The sequence below is a fragment of the Rhinolophus sinicus genome, chromosome 4, assembly GCF_057876585.1.
Source record: "Rhinolophus sinicus isolate RSI-liver-muscle chromosome 4, RSI-T2T, whole genome shotgun sequence".
Lineage (NCBI taxonomy): Eukaryota > Metazoa > Chordata > Mammalia > Chiroptera > Rhinolophidae > Rhinolophus > Rhinolophus sinicus.
Genome location: NC_142504.1, coordinates 61,226,535 through 61,244,500, shown reverse-complemented (window position 1 = coordinate 61,244,500; position 17,966 = coordinate 61,226,535). Strand labels below are relative to the sequence as shown.

Here is a 17,966-nt window from a genome sequence, read left to right as displayed (position 1 = left end):
TTTTTTTCTCATTTCCATTTGCATGAAATACCTTACTCCATCCCTTCCCTTTCAGCCTGTGTGTGTCTTTTGATCTGAGGTGAGGCTCTTGTATACAGCATATACAAGGGTCTTGCTTTCTTATCCAGTCAGCCACCCTATGTCTCTTGATTGGAGCATTTAATCCATTTACATTTAAAGTGATTTTTGATAGGTACATAGTTATTGCCATTTTTAAATATGTAGTTAGATTGTTTTCATCTTTCCTCTATTTGCAGAAGTCCTTTTAATATTTTTTGCAATGCTGGCTTGGTGGTAATAAATTCCTTTAGCTTATTGTTTTCTGGGAAGCTCTTTATTTCTCCATCAACTTTAAATGATAGCCTTGCTAGATAAAGCAATCTAGGTTGTAGGCCTTTGTTTTCCATCACTTTGAGTATCTCCTGCCACTCCCTCCTGGCCTTCAATGTTTCTGTAGAAAAGTCATTTGATAGTCTTATGGGAGTTCCCTTATATGTAACCCTCTGTCTTTCTCTTGCTGCTTTTAGGATTCTCTCTTTGTCTTTAACCTTTGCCATTTTAACTATAATATGTCTTGGTGTGGACCTGTTTGGGTTTATCCTGGTTGGAACTCTCTGCACTTCCTGGGCTTGTATGTTGGTTTCCTTCATCAGGTTAGGGAAGTTTTCAGACATTATTACTTCAAATATGCTCTCAATCCTTTGCTTCCGCTCTTCACCTTCTGGTATTCCTATGATGTACATGTTTTTGCGCTTGATGTTATCCCAGAGGTCTCTTACACCATCTTCATTGTTTTTTATTCTTTTTTCTTTCTGTTGTTCTGTTTGAGTGATCTCTGCTAACTTGTCTTCTAAGTCGCTGATTCGATCCTCTGCTTCATCTAACCGGCTGGTAATTCCTTCAAGTGAGTTCTTTATTTGGGTAATTGTGTTCTTTAGTTCTAACTGGTTGTTCGTTATGATTTCTACATCCTTCTTGATGTTGTCTCTAAGCTCCTTAAACATTCTTATCATCAGTGTTCTGAACTCTGTCTCTGATAGGTTGGTTACCTCTGTTTCATTTGGTTCCATTTCTGGAGGTTTCTTCTGTTCTTTTATTTGGGACATGTTTCTTTGTTTCCCCATTTTGGCTGACTCTCTGTGTTTGCTTCGATGTATTAGGTAGGTCCCCTAGGGTTCTTAGTTCTTGCTGGGTTATCTTATGTACTATGTGACCTTTATATTTGACTTGCACCACTTCTTTCTTCTCCTCTCCGTGTGCTCCAAAGGTGACTCTTGTGTATATTGTCCTGTTAAAGTTGACCTTTAATTGCTTTTAGCTTGTGAGTAGGTGGGGTTAACTCCTAGGCTGACTAGTTGTGAGACTTGGCTCTGCCCACCGCAGGGTGTTCTGCTGCGTGAGGGTTGACCACTTAAATGTGGTTTGGCCTCTATGGGCTCTTGTGCCTGTAGAGAATTCTGTCTGGGTGTGTCACTTGTAGGTCAAACCCGGTAGTACTCTGGTTTGGTCTGGAGTTGGCCTCTGGGTGTGTTGAATCTCGTGCCTCTTAAGCCGGGTCCTGGTGTAGGGCAGTTTCAGAACAAAGCAAATCACCAAGCTCAAGAACAACAACAAAGAAAAAACCAAATACATTCACAAGTAAAAACAGCCGACAACCCCACACTTAACACAGGCAAAGATATCAAAGATATAAAGACAAAACAAAACAAAACAAAAAAGCAGCACCAGTCTTGCCTTAAGCCCACCAAGTAATCTCCAGGTTGTCCTCTGCTGTACCAAAGAGTCCTCTGTGTATTGTGCAGGCAGAGCCGGTCACCTGGTGCCCAGAGTGACGCTGGGACTGCAGATTTAGATGGCATGGGGCTGAGGGGTCTGGGTGGTAGTTTCTACAAAGTCAGTGCAGTTTCTGGTCTTGCCTGCACATATGCACACTGAGAGTAGCACCACCAGCCCTGTGCCCAGTTCTCCTGAGTCTTAGGGCACTTCTTCCCATGTGTGTGTCTTTGTGTGTGTGTGTGTGTGTGTGTGTGTGTGTGTGTGTATGTATGTGGAGGGCGGGAGATTTCTCAGCTGCTGAAAGCCCAGAGCTGTGTCTGCTGCCTACTGCTGATCCCTGGGAGTGTCTCCGCAGTTGTAATTGCCCCGCCCTAGGCAGGCCAGAAAGGGTGGGGGCTGGGGATGGAGGCGTCTTCTCTCTCCCAGCCCAGCCGTGTCAAACTCTTTCCACAGGCCAGAGAAGGTGGTGGCTGGGGGTGGAGGAGTCTCTTCTAGCCCAGCAAAAATCACACTTTTCCCAGCCTCTTCTCTGGGTCAGAACTACATGCTAGTCTTCCCAGAGCCTGAGCAATACAGCTCCTCTGTAATCTGACATTACTCCCCAGTTCAGGAGCCAGTTTAAGTCTCTGGATGGGTGGGGTATAATTGGAAGAGTCAGGGGAGGGGCCCAGGTATGGAGTTTGTGTCCAACCTAGGGCCCAGGTGGACGTCTCAGCTGAGGTTATTACCTCAAATGCTAGATATGCTGCCCCTTCAGCGGGAGAGATCAGCTGTGGGACACAGGGAAAGAGCCCACCTTCTGGCTTTTGTGTTCTCTGTTCCGTCCTGGGATCCCATGTTTCTCTGCAGCTGCGGATGCCCGCAGCGTTTCCACAGCCGCAGATGCGGACGTGTTTCCACTCTGCTCCCTTCCCTCTTCCCCTGCTCGCCCAATTTGCCCACCTTCAAGTAATCCTCGTAGGAGTCTCTTAGCTGTTCTGTGTGATGAGCAGAGAGTCCTTTGATGGGTTATAGATGTCCCGTTTGTGATAAGATCCGGAGGAGAACTGAAAGAGTGCACCCCGCTGCCGCCATTCCTATGACGTATCTCTATTACATGCTTTTTAAATTGTGCTCTGGAAGCCAGGAGAAGCAAGATTTAGAGAACATGAACCACTGGGTCTAAGCTGTCTTAGCTGTAACAACCCGTCTGTTCCCGAGTTTCCACAGGCAGAGAAAGGGGACTCAGCTTGACAAACCCATTGTGAGAAGCTGGGTTGCGTTGTGGGCTGTGTAATGGCAGGTGGTGGGGCAGGTTGCAGGAAGCAGGGCAAGCATGGCCTATGCAGGATGTCGCAGGCAGAGTGTCTGAGTGGGTGCTGCCATCCGGGAGCTATGCTTTGGGCTCTTTGGCAGGGGCTGCTTCATAGAGGGACAGGTGGGGTAGAGGACAGAGGGAGAGAGAAGCCAGCCCTGGCCAAGGGAGCAGGAAGGAGGGAGACGAGGAGGAGAAGGCAGAGTGTTGGGAGTCCTGGGTGGAGCTGACCACTGGCCCACCCTCGTTGTCCCCAGTTGGGGTCCCATGGAAGGAGCTGAGTGGGGCCAAGGTGTGCTTTGATTTGCTTGGAGCACTCCCCTACTCCCAAATCTTGTTTGTCCCTTCACCATACAGATGAGGAAATATGCTGGGCAGGAGGAACTGGCCCAGGGCCGTGCATTGGAGGTAGCCATGCTGGCTCTGCCTGCCCACACCCACTGCATGAGGGAGGGGTGCCCGACACTGGCCTGGGCTGTTCCCATCCACATTAGCTGCCCACTGACTTCTTTGTGCCACAGACTTTAATGTATATAGTTTGTCCTCATATCTGTGTGTTCCACATCCATGGATTCAACCAACTGCGGGTCAAAAATAATTCAGAAAAAAAAATTTTACGTTGTTGTTGACAAGTACTACTATGTACTTAGGCCTACGGTGGTAGTGTCTGTGCTGAACAGGTACAGACTTCAATATAGTGTATCAATTATTTATACTTTATTAGGTATTACAGGTAATTTAGAGATGATTTAAAATAAATGGGAGGATGTGTGTAGGTTATTAAATGCAAATACTACGCCGTTTTATATAAGGGACTTGAGCACGGGGTTAGGGGAGGCTGAAACCAATCACCGTAGACACCAAGGAACAACTGCTCTGTATTACATTTCGTCCCAGTTTTCTTAAGAAATAATTGACATACATCATTGTATAAGTTTAAGGTATACAGCATGATGGTTTGATTTACTTATGTTATGAAATGATTACCACAAAAGGTGTAGTTAACATACACCATTTCATATAGATACCAAAAAAAAAAAAGAAAAGAAAAATTTCTCCTTGCAATAGCACAACTTTTTATTCGTTGGTCAATGTTTTGGCTAGATAGACTTTGTTTTTTAGAACAGTTTTAGGTTCACAGAAAAATCGAGCAAAAGGTACAGAGATTTCCCATAGATTTCATGTTCTTACAGCCTCTCCATTATTGGATCCCCCACCAGACTGGTGCATTGGTTACAGTCGATGAACCCAGGTTGACATAACCTTATCCCCCAAAGTCCATAGCTTACATGAGGTTCATTCTTGGTGTGGGTTTGGACAAATGTGTAATGACATGGGCCGACCATTATAGTATCATAGAGTAGTTTCACTGCCCTGAAAATTCTCTGTGCTCTACCTAATCATTCCTCCTTCCTAACCCCTGGCAACCACGATGATATTTTATTGTTTCCACAGTTCTGCCTTTTCCAGAATGTCCTATAGTTGGAATCATACAGTATGTAGCCTTTTCAGATTGACTTCTTTCACTTACGAGCATTTCAGGTTGCTCCACGTCTTTTCATGGTTTGGTAGCTCATTTCTTCTTAGAGTGTCACGAATTGTTTTTAAACAACCCAAAACCCTTTAATTCCTTGCTGTCTTTAGAAACAACAACAACAAAAATTTAACTAGAAGTGCTCATTGTAGCACACCTAAACAACACAGAAGTGAGTGTAAAGGACTGAGGCAACAGCCATCAGTGTTTTGATGTGTGTGCCCTCCCAGGCTGGTTTCTGAACTGAAGTAAGTATAAATAGAGATGGTTTCGATATTAAGAAGAAATCCCACTGTTGTACCTTTTCTTCATTACAGGGCTTTTTTTCCTTTGTAGTATCATACATTTTGCACTGCACCGTGCTTCTCCCGCCTCGGGCAAAAGTGTTGTGACCATCTTTGCAGGTCAGGACATAGGCAGTTGTCTCATTCTTGTTAATAGCTGATAATGTTCCCTAATGTGGTTGTTGCACATTTGATTGACTGTTGCACTGCTGATGGGTGTTAGGAGAGCTTGAATTCTTTTCCCTCCACGACCAGCACTGCAGCCAGCATGCTGATCCAGAGAACTTTGCTTGCCATGTTAATGCTTCTGGAGTTCCAGAAAAGTGATTGTAGATGATCAGGCACGTGCACTCTTTATTGGAATATATGTTGCCAAGTTGTCCTGAAAAAATAGTTGAACCAATTCAGTGTTTGAGAACCTTACTTACCCAGGCCTTGGGTAACACCTGCTTTTTCATCTTTGCAAGCTTGATAATTTGCCAGTGAATTGACAGCTTATTGCTTTAGTTGCCATTTCTTTAGCAAGTTGAGCATCTTTTCATTTGTTTGATAGGCCATTTTTATTTTTTCTTTGAATGTTTCGTTTTATCCTTTGCCTGCATTTTAAAAGGGTTATTTCTTTTCAGTAGATTTATAGAGGTTTTTTTTTTTTTTTTGAAAATACAAATTTTTCCTGTTTACTAGCTCCTGTGTTATGCTAAGAAATGATTTTTGTGTACAGTGTGAGGTAGGGATCTCACTTGATTTTTTTGCCCCCTGAAGTGGAGAAGCACTTGTCCTAACACGATGTATAGAACAACTTATGTTATTTTTTTTACTTGAAAATTCATTTGCAGTTTCTGCACATTCAGAGCTGTGGCTGGGAGGCATCTGAGGGCATCCTTTTCCCCCTCAACTGTGCAGGAAACTGAGACCCAAAGAGGACAGGACTAGGTGAGGTCTTTGGGTTCTGGGCCTTCCCGTCTCCCTGACCTCTTAGCGCTTTCATTCCTGCTTTGCCCCATCTGGGCAGGCTTTACAAGAGTGGTTGGAGCTGGCACTGGGGGACCTGCCACCTGGGCCAGGAGTAGATGTCCCACTCAGCCTGCGCTTTCTCTGAGGACACTTGGCATTTAAGTTGCAGGTGCTTTAGAGGTAGATGGATCTGGGTTAGCATCCTGGCTTCTCCTTATTCCCTGTGTAACCCTGGGCCAATCTCTTCCCTCTGACTTTCAGAGATGCTCCTTTCTCCTCTGCAAGGTGCAAGCTGGGGAGTCCTAAGGCAGGTATTTGGTCTTGTCCCCGACTGCTCGCCTCAGATGGGGTTTGGAGGAAGAGAGGCGGCTATGAATTGCACTGCATCCCAATCCACACCCCATTCTTGCTTCCTTTCCAGGTGACTTAATGAAGCCAAGTTTGCAAATGAAACATAATTTCAGAGACAGACATGTTGCTGGAGAGTCTTAGGCTATCTTTTTAATTATCACAGATGCTGACAAATTGCCTAGAGCATCTGGTTATGGGGCAGAGCTGCTGTTTGTATTCCCAGTTGGGGTGGGGGCGGGGAGAGGCCAGCATGCTGCCTGCTTGGAGCACACTTACTCTTGAACTCCATCAGGTGGCCAAGGCGACAAAGGGCCCTGTGCCCGTGCTCAGGTAGGGCCTCGCCCGTGCAGGGGACACATCAAGCCTGACCCCTTGAGGCTTGGAGCCTGCAGTCAGGGGCAACCCTGGGGCAGACAGGATCAGCGAGTTCTGGCGTCAGCTTTCTTCACTTTGCTGTAAGGACATGAGCCTCTTCAACCACTCTTTTCACTCACAGCGTTGTTGTCCAGCAGTGTCTGGAGCCCCACATGTGCACAGGCTCTGTGCTCGGCATTGGGGTGTAATGTGGGTAAGCCAGCCATGCCCTGGCCCTCAGGCATCTTCTCCAGCGGGGATACAGCAGCAAAGAGAGTGACAAGAGAGAGAGCCAGGGATTGCAGCAGGGCCCTGGTGGCAATGAGTGCCAGCAACTTTGGCCTGGTCATCAGGGAGAGCCTTTCTGAGAAGGGACATTGGGTGGAATCCAGAAGGGCCAGTGACCTGAGGGAGAGATTTCCAGCTGTGGGGACAGCAGGTGCCAAGTTCCGAGGTGGGACACTAGGTGGCTGCAGTGTGGGGTGGTGGAGGGCAGGGGCAGAGCAGACCTTCACTGAGTGCCCAGGAACTGCCCCACAGGGCCTTGGCTCTGACTCCCGGGCACCTTGGTGCTGCTGAGCTGCCCTGGATGGTGCATCTGCACCTCTGCCTGCAGGGGTGGGGGTCCCAGCTGGGTGGGCCCCTGGTAACCAACAGATCAAGGTCACGCTTAGTGTTCTGAGGCATAGGGTCCTCCTTTGCCTCTGTCTGTGGGGAGTTCATCCAGAGTGCAGTGCTGGTACCTTGGTCAGGCTCCGGTGACTGGGGTGCTGGGGCATCAGCTGGGGACTGGGGCAGTGGACCCATTAAGGCCTGAGCTGGGGAGACTTCCTTGATATAAACCCCACTTGGCCACATCGTGTTCTTCTCCAACATGCTCCTAGCCCTCCTTGCTAAGGTCCCATTGGGATTTTCACATCAACATTCATAGGAGCAGCAGATCTGTTTCTTAACTTGCACAGTCTTTGTGAGCTCTGGAACCAGAGTTCTACTTACCGCCTTAAAAGAATTTGGAAATGTTGCTCATTTTTCCTAGTGGGAATGGTGCAGAGGCACTGGGAGGGTGGGGGCAGATGGGCAGGGGTGGAAGCCCCTGTGGGTCCTGGCTGCAGCCTGATGCCTGTCCACCTGCCACCACCGCAGGAGTGCGCGGGGGAGCCACTCTTCATGCTGTACTGCGCCATCAAGCAGCAGATGGAGAAGGGGCCCATTGATGCCATCACTGGCGAGGCCCGCTACTCCCTGAGCGAGGACAAGCTCATCCGGCAGCAGATCGACTATAAGACACTGGTGAGTGCGGCCCAACGCCTGCCCTGCCCCCACACTCCCGTGCACCTGCCCCCTGAAAGGTGGGGGCTGATGCTGCTCCCCTCCCATCCCAGACCCTGAACTGTGTGAACCCTGAGAATGAGAATGCACCTGAGGTGCCGGTGAAAGGTCTCAACTGCGACACAGTGACACAGGTCAAGGAGAAGCTGCTGGACGCTGTGTATAAGGGTGTGCCCTACTCCCAGCGGCCCAAGGCAGGGGACATGGACCTGGGTGAGTGCTCGTCGGCAGCGTGGCTGTGCTGGGGTTCTGGGCAGTGGGCCTGCCAAGGTGGGCAGCCTGAGGAGATGGGCAGTGCCAGAGGGCATGTCTAGGTAATGGGCTTAGCTGGAGAAGTCCCAGCAGGGCCTCCTGTGCCAGGTCAGGCACTGGGCGCGGGTGGAGGACACTAGAGGCCATGGGGTGGGGGGCAACTGAGGAGGGCTTAAGAGAAAGGATGTGATCCCAGCTGGGCTCTGGATGTGGGCTGGCCAGGATGGAGGCAGGTGGGCTGGCGGAGAGAATCTGGGAATATGCTTAGCGGGCTGCCTTGTCCAGGGGAGAGGCAGGAATTGGGGTTCTCACTCTAGGTGGAGGGTGGGCATTAGAGCTGGGGGGTGGCGCTGTGGCTCATGAGCCAGACAGGTGGGAGTACCCACAGAGCTATGGAGTGCCAGAGGAGGCAGGGCAGGTCTGGGGCTGGGGAAGTCCCATGGTAGGTGTGGCTGGAGAGGTGGAGGGGGCACCATGGAGGCTCAAATGCCAGGCTGAAGAGTTGGAAGAGCTTCTTAGAACTAGAAGGCAGGGTATCGTGGGGATGGGCCTGCCCAGGGTGAGGCATTTGCAGCAGCAGGGCACAGGGCTTACCTACAGGGGCATGTGCTTCCTGCTGTGAGCCAGAATGGGAGCTGCTTGGAGGGAGGGAGGGAGAAGGGGAGGGAGAGCCTCGTCCTTTCGTTATCCTGCTGTTCAAGGCCCTGCACTAAGTGCTCCTAGGATGCCCGTGCTCCTTGGAGGTAAGAGGCAAAACCAGTGAAGGAGGGGGCAGCGGAGGCACCTGCCTTCTGCCTATGGCCCCACCCCTCAGAGTTCCCCTCCCCCTCAGAGTGGCGCCAGGGCCGCATGGCACGCATCATCCTACAGGACGAGGACGTCACCACTAAGATTGACAATGACTGGAAGAGGCTGAACACGCTGGCTCACTATCAGGTGACCCCAGACCTCCCACTCTCTGACCACAGCTCGGCCTCTTTTCTTAGGGCTCCAGGACAGTGCAGAGCTGGTGCCCAGGCCCCTGGCTGTGGGTAGTGGCAAATGTCTAGGAGAAAAGGGGATGGGTCACATGTGTGACCTTCCTGGGCCCCACACTGGGTCCATCTGGTTGTCCCAGTAGCCCTGGAGGTGCCCTAGAGGGAAACCAGGCTGAGTGGTGAGGTAACTGGCCTTCAGGCACAGCACTAGGAAGGGCTGGGGTGTCACCGGGGCTCCTGATGATGGATCATGTGTCTCCTGCCCTCTGCCCACAGGTGACGGACGGATCCTCAGTGGCACTGGTGCCCAAGCAGACCTCCGCCTACAATATCTCCAACTCGTCTACCTTCACCAAGTCCCTTAGCAGATACGGTAAGGGACCAGGTGGGGGCAACGGGAAAGGTGCACTGGCTTCGACAGGACGCCTGCCCTGGGCCCCTCTGCAGCAGTGCCGTGCAAAGGCTGGGAAGGGCCACATCAAGGACCATCACTTGGACACTTGGCCCTTCCCTCAATTTGGAGACTGCACCTTTTCCCCTACAGTGCACACCCACACATAGCATGTTACCTTCTGTCCCCTACAACCCAGGGAGGTGGGGTTGAGGACCCCAGTTTTCAGATGTGGAAACAGGCTCAGACAGGGGAGCTGCTGGCCCAGGCCGCCGCCCAGCCAGGGCCAGGATGGGGTGTGGGTGCTGGGTGCAGTGGGCCTGCCAGCTGATGGCCCAGTACCCGCAGAGAGTATGCTGCGTACAGCCAGCAGCCCTGACAGCCTGCGCTCGCGCACGCCCATGATCACGCCCGACCTGGAGAGCGGCACCAAGCTGTGGCACCTGGTGAAGAACCACGACCACCTAGACCAGCGCGAGGGCGACCGTGGCAGCAAGATGGTCTCGGAGATCTACCTGACACGGCTGCTGGCCACCAAGGTAGGCATGGGTGGCAGGTGGCAGGGACAGTGGGGCAGTATAGCCAGCTGCCCAGGTCACCTCGCAGGTGAAGGGCTGCCGGTGGTGCCCTGGAGCTCTGTGCCCTCTCCCGCCTACAGGGCACACTGCAGAAGTTTGTGGACGACCTGTTTGAGACCATTTTCAGCACAGCGCACCGGGGTTCAGCTCTGCCTCTGGCCATCAAGTACATGTTTGACTTCCTGGACGAGCAGGCCGACCAGCACCAAATACATGACTCAGACGTGCGCCACACCTGGAAGAGCAACTGGTACCTGCAGGGTGGGGTGCTGCATGGGGCCAGGCGGGGCACTAGGGCACAGCCAGGCAAGGTGGCGGCTCAGCTACTGCAGGACGCCTGTCCTCCAGGGGACAGGCTGGCCTGGGTGAACGGTCTCCCTGCTGTGCTCAGCCCCTCTGCATGTGGGTCTTCCCGACTCACCCATCTGGGGGGTGTCCACCACCTCCTGAGCTCCAGGTCTGGGTATGGCCTCTGCTCCAACTGGGAAGACTCCTTTTGGTGGGGGAGCTGAGTATATGCACCCCTGCATGCATATGTGTGTTCACCGTGTGTGTCCCTGGGTGTGCACAACTGTGTGCAGGTGTGAGTGTGGTCTCTGTGAGAAACAGGCTTGGCGGGCCAGGCCTGTGCCAGCCATTGGCCGTGATGAGGCTGACAGTGGTAGTGACAGCAAATACTTCGGGACTCTCACCCCCCGAGGTGGCCAGCACCCCACCGCCCAGCAGCCACTGTCCAGTCAGGGTTTTGTCTCCTTGAGCTTCACCATGTACCCCAGTAGCATTTGGCCCTTCCTCAAAGAAACTCCTGTGCCTCTGGCCTCTTCCTTCCTGGTCCCCTGGTAGTCTCACCCCTCCCAGCATGCTGGCCTCTAAATGCTGCCACTTCTCAAACCTGGATGCAGCTAGGGAGAGCTAGTGGACAGGCCTCTAGCTCTTCCTGGGCTGCCTATGGGCCTTGAGGGGGCTCCACAGGGCACCAGGGGAGGCAGCATCGTCTAGGTCAGCACCATGTAGGAGAATTCTTTGCATTGCCAGAATGTTCTATATCTGTGCTGTCTAGAGTGGTGGCTGCTGGCGCGCACTTAACACGTGACTACTTCAACTGAGAATCTGAGTTTTTAACTTCATTTATTTACTGTCGTTTTCAATACTACATGTGGCTCATGGCTGTTGGATGGCTCGGTTGACGGCTGTCTTAGAGGTGGCATTTTGGGCAGAGAGGTCAACTGTCGGTCGGGATGTATGTTCCCTGGAGCCCTTCCTGGGCAGAAGCAGGGGTGCGAATGTGTGTGAGTGCATCTGCACGTGTGACCGTGTGGAGGGACTGCCCTCCCGGAGTGTGTGTGGCAGGACACAGCCCTCACTTACTGCGAGTCCCTACTCCTCTCTGGGCCTCAGTTCCCCCATCTCCATGGAAATCCATGTCCACTGTGAAGGTCAGAGGCAGGCAGGCTGTGAGGCCACTGGCTGGCCCCTTCCCCCTGCTGCAGGAAGGGGTGCTGGGGCCCTCTCTGACTGCGCACCTGGCCTGCCTGCCTGCAGCCTGCCCCTGCGCTTCTGGGTGAACGTGATCAAGAACCCGCAGTTCGTGTTCGACATCCACAAGAGCAGCATCACGGACGCCTGCCTGTCGGTGGTGGCCCAGACCTTCATGGACTCCTGCTCTACGTCTGAGCACAAGCTGGGCAAGGACTCGCCCTCCAACAAGCTGCTCTATGCCAAGGACATCCCCAACTATAAGAGCTGGGTGGAGAGGTGAGGCGCGCGTGGAGGGGTGGGCACAGGCCAAGAGCCAGGACCCCGCTCATATCAAGAGCCTGGCCTGCTGTCTGCCTGCAGGTACTATGCCGACATAGCCAAGATGCCCGCCATCAGTGACCAGGACATGAGTGCATACCTAGCCGAGCAGTCACGGCTGCACCTGAGCCAATTCAACAGCATGAGCGCCTTGCATGAGATCTACTCCTACATCACCAAGTACAAGGATGAGGTGAACATGCACGCCTGCCGCGCTCAAAGCCTCCTGTTCCACACTGCCCCGCTCAGCCCTATCCCAGGCCTGGCTGAGCAGGGCTTCCTCCCAGGGGCCCGTACTCCACTCTGTGTACTCCTCCCTGGGCCTCTGGTCTGGCCAGGCACCTGCCTTCTCCACTCTGCATGCCCCCTGGCCACATTGCTTACTGGGGCAGGGATATAGTGCTGTGTGACTGCCTGCCGGGTTTAGCAGGGTCGGGCTGGGCTGCAGCAGGTCAGAGAGCATGCTTCCAGTTGGTGTGGGAGGCATGGGGTGTACCCTGGTGGGGGAGCATATGGTAGTGGTTTTCCAAGGTGGATGTGGGCTGCTGAGTGCCTGCTCCCTGAGGGACCATTATGCGATTGATCAGCCTGGCAGGACGTCTCCCGGGTGGGGTACCAGACCCTTCTTCCTCTTTTAGTATCTTTTCTGCTGACCTGGAGTGAGACCTCGGGAGGCCTGCTTGCCATCTGCTTGCACAGAGCTGGGGCTCCCCGAGATGTCTGAGGAAGGAGGACTGACTATGGACTGAGGTGGACAGGGCACGCAGGGCCAGAGAGGCAGGATGGGTGTGGGCACAGCAATTGCCCAGGCCCTGAGCCCAGAGTGAGCCTGGCTGCAGGACCGTGGAGGCCACGAGGCTAAAGGCTAAATCAGAGCTGTGCCAGGTGGAGAAAGCGAGGCTGAGGCAAGGGGCCTGTCACTAGGTGTGCAGGCCTTGGGGAACTTGGGCTTTCCACCAAGTGAGACGGCGCATCCAGGTTTAGAGCCAGAGCGGTGATCTGACTGCTGGATGTCCAGGGTGAGCGGGAGGCAGGAATCATCTAGGTGCTGTGGCCGTGGTGATGGGCCATGGGTGGGAGGGGCCAGGACTTGCTTTCCAACTGGCTATGGGGTGTGACTCCAGACTTGAGGCCAAGTGAGCGACAGGTGGTGGGGAAAGATATTCAGCTGAGACTGGAGGAGACTATGAGGCTCTGAAGGTGAGTCCAGAGCAGGATGGGGATGGGCCGAGCTCCGGGACTGAGAGGCAGATGGGGCAGGGGCTGGGTGTCAGGAAGCAGGGCTGGGCAGGTGTCCCTTGGCTGAGAAGGACAAGCAGCAGATCTTCAGTAACCTGGTGATACTGCTTGTGGGTTGGCAACCAACGCCTGCTAGAGGTTCTCTGAGGGGCTCCCCTGTACGGGGGCACAGAGAAGCCAGGGCAGTGGGGTGGAGGGAGATGGCAGCATAGCCATGTGCCGGGGAGCTGATGCGCCAGTGGGAATCAGGAGTACGTGCTCTGGGTGCTCCTGCTTCCCAGGGGGCTGGAAGTAGCAGGCTGAGTTGCAGTGTAGAGGGGGCTTCCAGGGGATGGCAACATGTCCTAGCCAGGCCCTGCTCCCATTGACAAATGGAGAACTGCACCAAGGAGACAGAAAGGATTGGCTATGACCAGAGCCCTGTTTGGGGCTGGTATTTTGGGGGTTGAGGTTAGGAATAGTGATCAGGGAAACTCATTGGTCACACCGGGGTCCTGCAGGTCTAGGCTGAAAACCCAGGTCCCTCAGCTGAGAATGGAAGGAATGGAATTGGGCATCTGCTTGAGAGTCCCTGCCAGCCATGGCCAGCCACATCGTATGCCCCCTGTGTACAACCCTCCAAGCTTCCAAGTACTGGTCTCACATGAGCGGCAGCCCTGGCCAGGCCCACTAATGCCCACACCCGCCTCCACAGATCCTGACGGCCCTGGAGAAGGATGAGCAGGCTCGGCGGCAGCGGCTCCGAAGCAAGCTGGAGCAGGTGGTGGACACAATGGCCCTGAGCAGCTGAGCCACCGGGTCACTGCCCAGCAGGAGATGAGTGAGAGGGCCTGCAAGGGAGGCCTCCGATCAGCAGCCGAAGCTGGGAGGGCCTGGGAAGCAGCCTTCCCCATCTGTGCAGAGTGCCTGTGTGCTCGGGGCAGGCGTGCAGGCCAGCGTCCTCCCGGCCCTCCCCTCCCCCTTCCACCTGGCAGGGGGTCCTAGTTCTAACTGGTGTGGGTGAGACAGTGCCTACAGCACCCTCTGCGCCCAGAGCTGCTGGCTCCAGGGCTAGCGGAGCCCAGGTGCAGCTGAGGCCTTCTCGAGGAACTTGGGTGACTGCTGAAGAAAACCTGAGGGTAAGGCCAAGCTCTCCGGGAGCAGGGACCCGGTCTGGTTGTCTCAAGGCCAGAAGGGCCAGGACAAGGGGCTGGGAGGGGTCAGCCTCCCCAGCTTCCCAGGTAGACACCGAGGGCCAGGGCTTGGCTGGCAGCCTGGAGGAGGCTGAATACCAGGTCCAGCCAAATTGAGCCCGAGTCAGTGTGGGCTGTTGCTGCCTGCCTGCCACGTCTGGCACCCTCATGCTCTCTGCTGCGCCATCACCACCATCCTCCGATTCACCGCGTGCTGTCTGCGGCGGAGGCAGGAGTACCACGTCCACCTTGCCCAGAGAGAGGCCCCCAGCTCCCTCCTATGGAAGGGCTGCAGGAAGGCAGTGTTCACAGCTCCCAAGTGACTTCCAGAAGGACTCAGCAACTCCCTTTGTGTCCTCAGGGCTGTGCCTCTGGGAGCCACTGGGGCCTGGGGCTCCGGAGCGGTCATGAGCGCACATTCCCATTATTTATTCTCCACTGCATCCTCTTGGGGCAAGCTCTCCAGCATGGAGCTTATGGGAGCAGCCCTGAATATCCTCTTCTCGCTCTGTCTTCCCCTGCTCTCCACATCCACCTTCCAGCAGCTTCCAGTCTGGCATCTCAGCAGCATTCTGGCGCCTCAAGCACAGTGGGACATCAGGAGGCTGTTCTTGTTTTTTTTTTTAGGGGGAAGAAAGAAATCCTGCTGCACTTAGTTGGGCATCCAGTACCATGGCAGGGCCCCTTGGGCCATACTTGCTGGCATGGCTAAGCAGGACAGAGTGACCAGAGGGCCTGGTGGTTGGCTCTGTCCACCCTGCTCTCAGTGAGCAAGAGAGAACAAATTTTTAATTAAAAACTTGTACATTATTTTATACACACACAGACACACACACACACACACATTTTATATCTATATATATATACATATATGTATGTATGTATATGTATATGTATATGTATATATGGCTCTAGCCTCAGTCTCCAGCCCCAGTGGGGTCCTGTACAGTTGACTGGAGGAGGAGAAATTTTACAGTTTGAAGTAAGTGGGAAAGCAATACCAAGTGGCCATGAAGCAGGCGGCCAGTTTCCCCTACCCGAGCACCCCAGGCCTGCGCCCCTCATCCTGTGGTTTGTCCTGTTTTTGTTTTGATGTAAAAATGAGAGAACTTCTCTCAGGCCCCCCAAGAGCTTCTGGGGCAAGAGGCTGTGGATTCCTGCATGACTGTGCTAGCTTTTAGTCTGACTTGATCTTTTTAAAACTGCAAGTGTTGGATACTAGAGGTTGTTAGACCCCATTTTTATGTTTTTTAATTAATCAGTCACTTGTGAAAGCAGACAAGCGGACCCCCTCTTCAAGTTCACATTTTTGACGGTACTAAAGATTCCCATGGACTTTAAGGGATAGCTAACTGTGGCCAGCCTTGCGCCCACGAGCTTCCTACCTTGGGGTCCCCTCTCCTAAGCAGTGTGAGCCAGACTGCACACCTTGGAGATCAGGTTAAGTGAGGTCTGATCCCTCGCATTGGGGAGCGGCATGAAATCCAACAACTCCTGACTCGGGAAGCTCCTGGAACTGAGCAGGGCTTGGGCCTCCCACTGCTGTGGGTGACCAGCTGGAGCTCGTGCAGCCCCCTGGCCCCAGCACAGCTGCGTGGGTTCATCCCTGGGCTGATGTGGGGGGCCAGAGCTGAGGCTGGTCACTTTAGAGAGCAGGTCATACTTTTGGTTGCCACTGCTTTGGCCTGGATTCCCATTTGTGGGTGCACCCTTGCCTCATATCGGATGCCATCTGGCCATGTGTGGGTGCAGACCTCAGTTTCCCCTAAAGTCTTCCATGGATGTTGGCTTCTAATTGAAGCCCCGTTCTTCCAGTTCCACACAGGTCACTTTGGGGCTCCTCCGCTCCTACACTGCCCTCTTTCGGAACCTAGTCGCAACCCCCATTCCTAAGGCCTCCCATCCCACAGAGAGCCGGCCCCCATGCTCAGCTCAAGAGGCTGAATGTGGTGAGGGAGGAGGAGGGGTGTTGCCGGCCCTGCAGGGTGTGCGGCCCACTCCACAGCACACACCTGGCGCAAGCACTTTAGCAATATCTGTTTACATGGGAGCTGATTGAGCTGATTCTAAGCCTGCCGTCTCCTCATTGCAGCAGGTCCCGCACCTTCTTCCTGCCAGGTTGTGCAGTTGGGCTCCAAGTTTTTATTGTCACTAGTTCACACAGCCCTCCCAGCTCTGGCACTCCAGGCACCCCACCATCACCCCCCAGGCATTATCCTGCCAGGAGTTCTGACCTCAAATTCCGGCACTGGCCTAGGGGATTGTGGGAGCCTGGCAGGAGCCTGAGGTTGGAGCCCCGCTCTGTGCAATGAGGGTGGGTGCAACTGTCCCAAAGGCCCCTCTGCAGTCTCAGGCCTGGGCCACGGCACTGGGTGCTGTGCAGGGGCACCCATCCTGGGTACTGCTGCTATGGCCTGCCCTACTCTGGGCCGCCCCTGGCACCCTTTCCCCCACACGTCTCAGGAGTGCCCAGGTGGCTCATGCCTTGGTCTGGGAGCCGGGCCTCTTGATATACCTCGAGCTTGCCCTGCACTCCCTGACCCAGGGCAGAGGGGCTGGGAGAACCTTGAGACCGAGGGTCCCTAATGTCTTGCTCACTCTTCCTGGTCTGACCTTGCTGAGAGCCTCTGCCCTGGTTTTTCTCCCAGTTCTGGATGTGATGGCTCATGTCGTTGGTGCTACACAAGCTAGAATAGATAAATTTAGAGAGATATTTTTAAGACAAAGCCCACAACTAGCTGTCTTTTAATGCCACAGGGCCCCCACCCAAAAGAAGAGCAATCGCTCGGCCGGCCTGAGCCACCCTTCACCATTGCCTCTCGCAGGAGCAGTGTGGCTGATGGGCGCTCAGCTGCAGACTGTGTAAATACACGGCTATTTCCTATTTTACTGTTCTTCAGATTTAGTACTTGTAAATAATACACACACATTAAGGAGAGATTAAACATTTTTGCTAAAGCTCACGGCTCTGGACTTTCCTTGCTGGGCGGTGGTCTGGGGTGGGAGACTGCAAGCCCATCCCAAGCTCAGAGCAGCGTCTCCTGGGCCCTGCTGGGCCCCCTGCCCACAGGGTGCGCCAGACCCTGAGTGCTGATGGCCTCAGCAGGATGCACAGCAGCAGCCCAGAGTGAGCGCAGGTGCCAATTCTTGGCCTCCAGTGTTTTAGCAGCCCCAGTGGTGTGATGCCTGGGCCAGGATCATACTGCTGCTGCGTGCCGGGAGTCTGCAGGTGTCCTGGACCTCGGAGGCACTTTGAAACCATCTGCTGAGCTTGAAAACACCAGGACCTGAGCCCCTCGGGGTCCAGTTGTCCCTAGGGTGGCCCGGGTACTATATAGCCAATAAGCTCTGGGGACCTGAGCCGTAGTCCTGGGACCCTGCCTCGAACAGCAAGGGCTTAGAGCTGCACATCTCAGCCTTTCTTGGCCAGGAGCACTCTTGTGGGGACTTTGCAGCGGAGGAACCCAGTTTAGGAAATACTGGTTTTTTGGCACAGACCCTGCTGCTGCATTCCATGAAAATTTTGACACTTTCCTAATGGAGAAGGTGTTGGTGCCGCCTCTGCTGGCTCTGGGCCAGTTTCCTCCACAGCGCAACAGAGATGGTCTGTCCTGCCCCAGAGGGTGGGCGCGGGGTCAGATGTGATTGTTTGGATGAAGCAGGCTTGTGTCTTGACAAGACAGG

The 17,966-nt window shown here is 53.8% G+C and overlaps 1 protein-coding gene across 2 annotated transcripts in view; it reads left to right on the top strand.

Moving 5' to 3' along the window:
• Positions 1-17,245, top strand: part of PLXNA1 (plexin A1) — a 62,531-nt gene extending 45,286 nt beyond the window's left edge. For both annotated transcript variants that reach the window (XM_019713039.3, XM_019713040.3), the window contains exons 24-32: positions 7,691-7,837; positions 7,930-8,089; positions 8,961-9,064; positions 9,382-9,478; positions 9,845-10,035; positions 10,155-10,324; positions 11,617-11,829; positions 11,914-12,064; positions 13,805-17,245. In XM_019713039.3, the coding sequence (XP_019568598.3) occupies positions 7,691-7,837; positions 7,930-8,089; positions 8,961-9,064; positions 9,382-9,478; positions 9,845-10,035; positions 10,155-10,324; positions 11,617-11,829; positions 11,914-12,064; positions 13,805-13,900 (1,329 nt within the window). In that variant the 3' untranslated portion in view covers positions 13,901-17,245. The remainder of the gene's footprint in view (positions 1-7,690; positions 7,838-7,929; positions 8,090-8,960; positions 9,065-9,381; positions 9,479-9,844; positions 10,036-10,154; positions 10,325-11,616; positions 11,830-11,913; positions 12,065-13,804) is intronic.
• The last annotated feature ends 721 nt before the right edge of the window (positions 17,246-17,966 follow it).